General features: G+C 42.2%; 1 protein-coding gene across 1 annotated transcript; it reads left to right on the forward strand.

Moving 5' to 3' along the window:
- The first annotated feature begins 8,608 nt into the window (after positions 1–8,608).
- LOC130719596 (uncharacterized) lies at positions 8,609–9,679 on the forward strand. Its single transcript, XM_057570213.1, has one exon. The coding sequence runs from the start codon at positions 8,609–8,611 to the stop codon at positions 9,677–9,679; it is 1,071 nt and encodes a 356-aa protein (XP_057426196.1).
- Positions 9,680–9,884: the final 205 nt, after the last annotated feature.

The following is a 9,884-nucleotide window of genomic DNA, read 5'->3' on the forward strand; positions in this document are numbered from 1 at the left end:
GCATGCCAGTATGAGAAAGATTTCTCAGCTGAGCAAGCTAAATCTTGTCAGGGGCTTACCCAATCTGAAGTTCGCTTCAGACGCTCTTTGTGAAGCATGTCAGAAAGGCAAATTCACAAAAGTCCCTTTCAAGGCAAAGAATGTTGTCTCAACCTCAAGGCCGTTAGAACTTCTGCATATCGACCTGTTTGGACCAGTGAAAACTGAGTCTATAGGTGGCAAGAGATATGGGATGGTTATCGTTGATGACTATAGCCGCTGGACATGGGTAAAGTTTCTAACCCGCAAGGATGAGTCTCATGCTGTGTTCTCTACCTTCATTGCTCAAGTGCAAAACGAGAAGGCTTGTAGGATTGTGCGTGTCAGAAGTGACCATGGTGGAGAGTTTGAGAATGACAAGTTTGAGAGTCTGTTTGATTCCTATGGAATTGCACATGATTTCTCTTGTCCCATAACTCCTCAACAAAATGGTGTTGTTGAGAGGAAGAACAGAACTCTTCAGGAGATGGCTAGAACCATGCTCCAAGAAACTGGCATGGCTAAGCACTTTTGGGCAGAGGCAGTAAATACAGCATGTTACATTCAGAACAGAATCTCTGTGAGACCAATTCTGAATAAGACTCCTTATGAATTGTGGAAGAACATAAAACCCAACATTTCTTATTTTCATCCTTTTGGCTGTGTTTGTTATGTTCTCAATACTAAGGATAGATTGCATAAATTTGATGCTAAGTCTTCTAAGTGTCTATTACTTGGTTATTCTGATAGATCTAAAGGTTTTAGATTTTATAATACTGATGCTAAGACTATTGAAGAATCTATTCATGTTAGATTTGATGATAAGCTTGACTCTGACCAGTCAAAGCTAGTTGAAAAGTTTGCAGATTTAAGCATTAATGTTTCTGACAAAGGCAAAGCTCCAGAGGAAGTTGAGCCAGAGGAAGATGAACCAGAGGAAGAAGCTGGTCCCTCTAACTCACAAACTCTGAAGAAGAGCAGAATCACTGCAGCTCACCCTAAGGAATTGATTCTGGGCAACAAAGATGAACCAGTCAGAACCAGATCTGCCTTCAGACCCTCTGAAGAGACCTTGCTGAGTCTGAAAGGATTGGTGTCCTTAATTGAACCCAAGTCCATAGATGAAGCTCTTCAGGACAAGGATTGGATTCTGGCCATGGAAGAAGAATTGAATCAATTTTCCAAGAACGATGTTTGGAGCTTAGTGAAGAAGCCTGAGAATGTTCATGTTATTGGAACGAAATGGGTATTCAGAAACAAGCTAAATGAGAAAGGAGAAGTAGTCAGAAACAAGGCAAGGCTAGTTGCTCAAGGCTACAGCCAGCAGGAAGGAATAGACTACACTGAAACATTTGCTCCGGTAGCAAGACTGGAGGCAATTAGACTGTTGATCTCCTTCTCAGTAAATCACAACATAGTTCTACATCAGATGGACGTAAAGAGTGCCTTCCTAAATGGTTATATCTCAGAGGAAGTCTATGTTCATCAACCCCCAGGTTTTGAAGATGAAAAGAAACCAGACCATGTGTTCAAATTGAAGAAATCACTCTACGGTCTGAAGCAAGCTCCCAGAGCATGGTATGAGAGACTTAGCTCATTCCTTCTGGAGAATGAGTTTGTAAGGGGTAAAGTAGATACAACTCTTTTTTGCAAGACTTATAAAGATGATATCTTAATTGTGCAAATTTATGTTGATGATATTATATTTGGTTCTGCTAATCAATCTCTATGCAAAGAATTTTTTGAGATGATGCAGGCTGAATTTGAGATGAGTATGATGGGAGAATTAAAGTACTTTCTGGGAATACAAGTTGATCAAACACCAGAAGGAACATATATCCATCAGAGCAAGTACACTAAAGAACTTCTGAAGAAGTTCAATATGCTGGAATCTACAGTGGCCAAGACTCCAATGCATCCTACATGCATTTTGGAGAAAGAAGATAAAAGTGGTAAAGTATGTCAGAAGCTCTATCATGGAATGATAGGTTCACTTCTATACTTAACTGCATCTAGGCCAGACATATTATTTAGTGTTCACTTATGTGCTCGTTTCCAATCAGATCCAAGGGAAACCCACTTAACTGCTGTTAAGAGGATCCTAAGGTATCTGAAAGGCACCACTAACCTTGGCTTGATGTATAAGAAAACATCAGAGTATAAGCTTTCAGGTTATTGTGATGCTGATTATGCTGGAGATAGAACAGAGAGAAAAAGTACTTCTGGAAATTGTCAATTTCTGGGAAGCAATCTAGTCTCATGGGCAAGCAAGAGGCAATCAACCATTGCACTATCAACTGCAGAGGCAGAATATATCTCAGCAGCAATATGCAGCACTCAGATGCTCTGGATGAAACATCAGCTGGAGGATTATCAGATCCTTGAGAGCAATATCCCAATCTATTGTGATAACACTGCTGCAATCTCATTGAGTAAGAATCCTATCTTGCATTCAAGGGCAAAGCACATTGAGGTAAAGTATCACTTTATTAGAGATTATGTACAGAAGGGCGTACTTCTTCTGAAGTTTGTTGATACTGACCATCAATGGGCAGATATCTTTACAAAGCCCTTAGCAGAGGATAGATTTAATTTTATTCTGAAAAATCTAAACATGGACTTTTGTCCAGAGTGAAGATGGATCAGAACCTCTGACTATGATACTTCTTGATCAGAAGATGTCTAGTCCAGAAGGTAACTCAATCAGAGTGTGTGTGCCCACTGGTACTGACTCTGAAGCTGAGACAACAACACGTGTGTCAGAATTTCTGATGCATAATTCCTTGTGCCCGTGTGACAGTCTGTTATGATTGCGTGTAGATATGCTTATCTCCTGTGTGTGATTGTGTATTTTACTGTTACTATCTATCTTTAATTTTCAACCGTTGATCTTAAAGTGCTTTTTGAATCAACAACGGTTATTTGATAAAACCCACTATACACACACGTTCTCGTTCACTTCCGGTTTTCACTCTCGCACTCTCTGCTTTTCAAAACCGCCTCTTTCTTGATTTCTCTCTCGATCTCTCTTCATCCTTCAAACTTCATCTTCTACCTCAAACCTTCAACCTCTTCAAAATGGTGAGACAAACCAGAAGATCTACTGCAGATGCACCTCAGTTCCCTCACATGGTAGTTGGTTTGACAACGGGTCAAAGGGGCTCTGAGAACCCGGCACAAGAACAAGTTCAAGCTCAAGAGCAGATTGTTCCAATTGCAGAACGGGGCTGTGCCGTTCACTGCGTATTTGCTCCTGAGGAACTCCAAGTCCTGGCAGAATGGAGATTCGACCTCGACAACCTGGCTGCAAATGGGTTTGATCTTCGTCCTGAAGTCCAAGCTCAAGGTTGGGGAAACTACTTCAACCGACTTCGAGGACCGGTGTATGAGAAGTTGGTCAAGGAATTCTGGAAGCACGCCGACTGCGATGATACTCAAGTGGTATCTCATATTCTTGGCAGGAAGATCATCATCACGGAGAAGTCATTCGTGAATCTGCTAGGTGCAGACACTGCTTATGGGTTTCGATTCCAATTCACTGAGTCGAAGCTGAAACCCAGCACCAAAGACAAAACCAACCAGGCCCTGTACACCACTTTCAAACCGGGCAAGACAAGTTACAAGGTGATGGACCTTCACCCCAAACTCAGGATCTGGCACAAGATCCTGCTCAACTGCATCAATCAGAGACCGAAGGGCAGTTCCCCAGATTACATCAACTTCAACCAGAAGGCGATGCTGTTTTTCATTCAAGACAAGAGGAAGATCTGCCTTCCCTACTTCTTGTTCTCCTACTTGAAGGAGTGTATCCGGAAGTCTAGGACTACTGCCTCAATCAAGTCAGCAATCAAGTATATCCCCTTTGGGAGACTGCTGTCTGATCTCTTCATTGAGAGTGGCCTCATTCAAGACCTGATCAATGCTGGTTGCACAGAGGACTTGAGCACAATTGTCAGCGATGTCTTCACTGCCAACTCTCTGAAGAAGATGGGTTTGGTCCAGAAGAAGATTGCTCCTGCTCATGAAGACACATCTTTTGAGATCAAAGGAAGAAGGATGCCTCTGAATGACTACCCACTGTGGACTCAAGCAGACAATCCTGAAGCCATCAGATGCTATGTTGAAGACCTCAGGGCTCAAGGATTCGAGATTGATCTTGATGATTTCTTCAGCAGACTGCCGCCAGCTCCAGAGTTTCCTTCTCCTCCCAAGAAGAAAGCTCAGAGGAAGATGGTTCTGGAAGAATCCTCTGAAGAATCTGATGTCCCTCTGGTCAAGAAGACAAAGAGAAAGCCTGATGATGGTGATGATAGTGATAGTGAGGATGGTCCTCCAAAGAAGAAGCAGAAGAAGGTCAGAATCGTGGTGAAGCCTACTCGGGTGGAACCAGCTGCTGCAGTGGTCAGAAGGACTGAACCTCCTGCCAGAGTGACTCGATCATCAGCACATTCAAGTAAGCCTGCACTTGCTTCTGATGATGATTTGAATTTATTTGATGCACTTCCTATTTCTGCCTTGCTTCAACACTCCTCAAATCCCCTCACTCCTATTCCTGAATCCCAACCAGCCGCACAAACCACCTCTCCACCACATTCCCCACGATCCTCCTTCTTTCAACCTTCTCCTACCGAAGCACCTCTCTGGAATTTGCTTCAGAACCCAACCTCTAGGTCAGAAGATCCAACCTCTCTCCTTACCTTTCCGTACGACCCATTATCTTCTGAACCCATCATCCATGACCAACCAGAGCCCAACCAAACAGAACCACAACCCAGAACGTCTGATCACTCTGCTCCCAGAGCATCAGCACGTCCTGCTGCCAGAACCACGGATACAGACTCTTCAACAGCCTTTACACCTGTATCCTTCCCAATCAATGTTGTTGATTCTTCTCCCTCCAATAACTCTGAATCAATTAGAAAATTCATGGAGGTTAGAAAAGAGAAGGTGTCTGCCTTGGAAGAGTATTACCTTACCTGTCCAAGCCCTAGGAGATATCCTGGCCCTAGACCTGAACGTCTAGTTGACCCAGATGAACCTATCTTGGCCAATCCTATCCAAGAGGCAGACCCCTTAGTTCAACAAGCTCACCCTGTCCCTGACCAACAAGAGCCCATTCAACCAGACCCTGAACCCGAACAATCAGTGTCTAACCAATCCTCGGTTAGATCACCTCACCCTCTGGTTGAAACTTCAGACCCTCACCTTGGAACCTCTGAACCCAATGCTCCCATGATTAACATTGGTTCTCCACAAGGTGCCTCTGAAGCTCATAGCAGCAATCACCCAGCCTCTCCTGCACCCAACCTCTCCATAATTCCCTATACTCACCTTCAACCCACATCTCTCTCTGAGTGCATCAATATCTTCTATCATGAAGCCTCCTTGAGGCTCCGCAATGTGCACGGTCAGACTGATCTCAGTGAGAATGCTGAAAATGTGGCTGATGAGTGGAACAATCTGAGCACTTGGCTAGTGGCTCAAGTTCCGATTATGATGCAGCTCCTACATGCAGAGGGCAGTCAGAGCATTGAGGCTGCAAAGCAAAGGTTTGCTAGAAGGGTGGCTCTTCATGAACTAGAACAGAGAAATAAGCTTCTTGAAGCTATTGAAGAAGCCAAGAGAAAGAAAGAACAAGCAGAAGAAGCTGCACGTCAAGCAGCAGCTCAAGCTGAACAAGCCAGACTTGAGGCAGAGCGACTTGAAGCTGAGGCTGAAGCTCTTAGATGCCAAGCACTTGCACCAGTTGTGTTTACTCCTGCTGCTTCTGCTTCCATTCCAGATCCTCAAGCTGCTCAGAATGTTCCTTCCAGTTCTACTCAGACAAGCTCATCCAGACTCGACATCATGGAACAACGTCTTGACACTCATGAATCCATGCTGATTGAGATGAAGCACATGATGATGGAACTTCTGCGACGCACTGACAAACCTTAGTTTTAGGATCTCTTCTTTTTCTTCTTTTTCGTTACCTTTGTTTTCCTTTGTTAAACTCTGTTTCTTTTTATTTATTTATTCTCTTTTGTTCGTTTGTGATTATATATGCATAACTATATACTTATGTCACATATGTTTGCTAAACTCGTTTTATTCATAATTGTTTTGTGTTTACATCATCTTTCTTTCCATCATATAATCTAGAATGGAGGATCTCTCCTCATTCTTCTGCACTCCTGGCGCTGCTCTGACCTATCCTTCTCCAGACGCTCCAGTACATGCTGGATGTTGCTGAGCCTGATCTTTAGCTCATCCATCTCCAGAATCTCTTCTGAAGTCTTGAGCTTCTCTTCCAAACTATCTTTCTCTTCCAGCAGCTTGAGTTCAAGCCGGCTGAGTTCTTGCACCTCCTCCACGAAGGCAAGAAATTCCTTCAGGTCTCTCTCCAACTCTGGACGCAGGTCCTCTTCCAGCAGTGTCCGTGTCAGCTCCGAGATGGTAGTTGCACCCTCTGGATGCCTGATGTTCAGGAACAAGTCCTCTTCAAAGGCCTTCTTCCTCAGCTCTTCTAGTGCTACGTTGTATGATGCCATTTTTTTCTTACTGAAAATTATTCGAGGTGTGAAGCTTACCTTTCTCTCCAACGCTTTTTATAGGCTTCACTTTCTCTCTGAAAGTTAATGCTCTTACAGTTTCTCGAGGTTAAGTTCTTGGTAACTGACCCTTCTATTTACTCACTTGACCGGTGGCAAACGTTCATCCCTTGCATTAACTCTTCTATTTATTTTCGCCTAACTCTGATTCTTACATCGTTTTCATTTTCTTTTAAACTTAGACCTTCTCTAAGGGGGAGTACCTTGTACTTCAAGCTAAGTTTTTCACACCCCAAGCTTTTTGCTTATGACAAAAAGGGGGAGTAAACCCAGTTTTTGATTTGTAAGATGTGTTAGTGTGACTTATTTTTCTTTTGGAGATTTTAAGAGTTCCACCTTCATGACCATAGATGTGTCACTGGGCAAATACAAGGAATACATTTCACTTCTTCTGAAGTGATTCTAAGTTGACTCTGATACCCAAGACTCTGATACCTTGTCCCTGACTCTGATCACTTATGCGCTCTGATTATTCGTTTTTCATCTATGTCATAAGCTTTTCACTCTGAACTCTTATATTTTTTAGCTCAGAATCTAGACTTTACTAACGTTTTCATCAAGTATTAGATTCAGGGGGAGCTAAGCTCAGAATCAAGCAGTGACTTGAATTCAGAATGAGCAAGATAAACTATTCACATCAGGATAAGTCTTATTCTATATCTCTAAACTCTGAGTGAATTCAGTTTAATGTTTAAGAATTGTTCATCAAAAATCTTAGTTTTGTCATCATCAAAAAGGGGGAGATTGTAAGATCAAGTTTTGATCTAGTAGTACAACTCTATGTTTTGATGATTACAAGTTAACCTTTTGATATGAACAATTGTGGTACTCTAACGTGTTTTTCTGAGTGTGCTATTTACAGGCTCTGACCTCAACTCAATCTCACACAAATCAGAAGCACTGTGTATAAAGGGTAACCCAAGCAACGCTTTCGCATTCACCATGTTCAGTATGAACAGTGGAAAAGCTTCAGAAGTTCTGAAGCTATACAAACTCTGATGTGGACTCAGTCGCTAGAAGCTCTGAAGATCCAGAAGTTCTGATAACCAAGAAACACTGAAGGTTCAGATGTTCTGATGGTGTAGAAAACTCTGAAGATCCAGAAGCTGAATAGTGGAAACTCTGAAGTCCAGAAGCAAGAAACTCTGAAGGCCATGTTCTTCCCTCTGAGTTCAGAATCAGAAGATACAATGGTCAGAGGATCTGTGCTTTCCCTCTGACTCTGATCAACCGACTTCACAAGTTCCAATATGAAGTATTCCCCTGATCAGAAGTCTCCTAGGTTAAAAGGTCAAGTCGCTATCCAAGTACAAAAGCAAGTGTACCTTCCTGACGACCTACCTAACGTTCTCAGCCACAGCAGAAGCTGGATTTTCCAGAACTGCCCTCCAACGGTAGCATTTTCCATGCAACGCTCAACCCTAATCCTTGGAGTATATATAGAGGCTGAAGATTGAAAGAAGCGGCTAAGAAAAAGAAATACACACGCGCAAGACATATTCAAAATATTCTAAGCTTTCTTTCATCTGAAATTCATTGAGTTTACAATTAGCTTTTTAGAAGCAAATCTCTTGTAAACAATTCTTTGATAAACAGTTTGTTTAGTTCCTTTAGGAGATCAAGGTTGATCGGATCCTAGAGAAGACTAAGAGAGTGAATCTTAGTGTGAGCTAAGTCAGTGTAATTGTTAGTCACTTGTAGGTTTCAAGTGCAGTTGTAACTCTTACCTGATTAGTGGATTGCCTTCATTCTAAGAAGGAAGAAATCACCTTAACGGGTGGACTGGAGTAGCTTGAGTGATTTATCAAGTGAACCAGGATAAAATCCTTGTGTGCTTTTCTATCTCTTATCTTTAGCACTTAAGTTCTTGAAAGATTTGTCAAAATCTTTAAGGTGGAAGTTTTGTTCTGAAAACGTTATTCAAACCCCCCCCCCCCCTTTCTACCGTTTTTCATACCTTCACCAGGATCCCCAGATTTTGTGAGGAACAAGCAGACCATATGCTGTCAGTTGGCGATCTCCACATCTTTACTTCTCCGGTCTCTGACTATCACCAAGTTACAGGGTTGGGTCTACATAATTTATTAGAGGACGGGCCTGCGGCTGGTGTTCCGATAGACTTTTTCAATGTCGTTGCACGGTCGGGGAAGATTCTTTCGTCATGGAATGGCTTGATTGTTGTCCGTTTCAGGCGGAAAAAAGTGCTTCGTCTCTTGATCTGTAATCCTGTGACAAGTTCATGGGCTCCCCTCAGGACACGTTGTGGTGAGTACGACGTGAATGCTAATGTCAATATCATCATCATCCCAGCTACGGCCCCGACCCGCAATGATTACCGATTGCTTTCGGTGACCCGACAAAATAAGATTTTCCCGCCTTATGTCTTAAAGGAGTACAACCAAATAGCGGACCAGTGGCAAGTTCTTAACCCAGACATGAATTTGGGTGACCGGAAATTGAATATTAGTAAACCTGCAATTGTGAATGAATGGATATATTTTATGTCTGACAATTATCATTACATGAACTTCATTGATGATGCTACCATCATGCCATACATAATGGCCTACTCTCTCACTGATCATACAAGCGTGCGGTTGGACCTTCCCAATAATGCTCTTGAATATCTCTTCCACGGGTCATATGGAGTTTTCACATGGGGCTGTAGATGGACATCTCAAGAGTCTCTTTGCCTAGTAAGGTTTATTAACTCTTCCTTCACTATTTTCACTTGTGCAGCCCCTACTTCTCAAAATTCTTCGTGGGTTCAAATTCTTCATGTTACCATGGATGATCTAGTGCTTTCTGCAGCCCGTTCTTCACCCAACTCGATCTTTAGAGAGCCTATAAGATGGCCCTATACTGTTGTTAATGGAAACTGTTTAATCTTTGCAACCAGAGAAAAAATTTACGGGTACAACATAAATGGTCCACATCCCTGGAAATTGAGGCAACTAGGGATCAATGATTCGAGGACAAATATTAACTTTATTCCTTACTCTAGTACGTTTCGACGATGTCGCTGTCCTCATCCATCTTCTTTTAAAAAGTTTCTTGCTAACAACTATTAAATGTTTAATGATTTAGTTACGTATCAATGTGTGACTTCAGGGTAGCAGTGTTGTTTTTTGTAGCATATTTTTAATATCCGGATCCTAATGCGTTCAATTACGATTGAAATGTACAAAAGTTCAACCATGTCAATTCGGGGCCGTTTTGGTTTATATCAAATTTGTTCACAGTGGATGTTGTCACGTTTTACTCTAATTTAATTTC

The sequence above is a fragment of the Lotus japonicus genome, chromosome 5 (genome assembly GCF_012489685.1).
Source record: "Lotus japonicus ecotype B-129 chromosome 5, LjGifu_v1.2".
In the NCBI taxonomy this organism is placed as follows: domain Eukaryota; kingdom Viridiplantae; phylum Streptophyta; class Magnoliopsida; order Fabales; family Fabaceae; genus Lotus; species Lotus japonicus.

Coding starts and splice junctions, on each gene's coding strand:
- LOC130719596 (XM_057570213.1), top strand. CDS start 8,609: ATGCTGTCAGTTGGCGATCTCCACATCTTTACTTCTCCGGTCTCTGAC.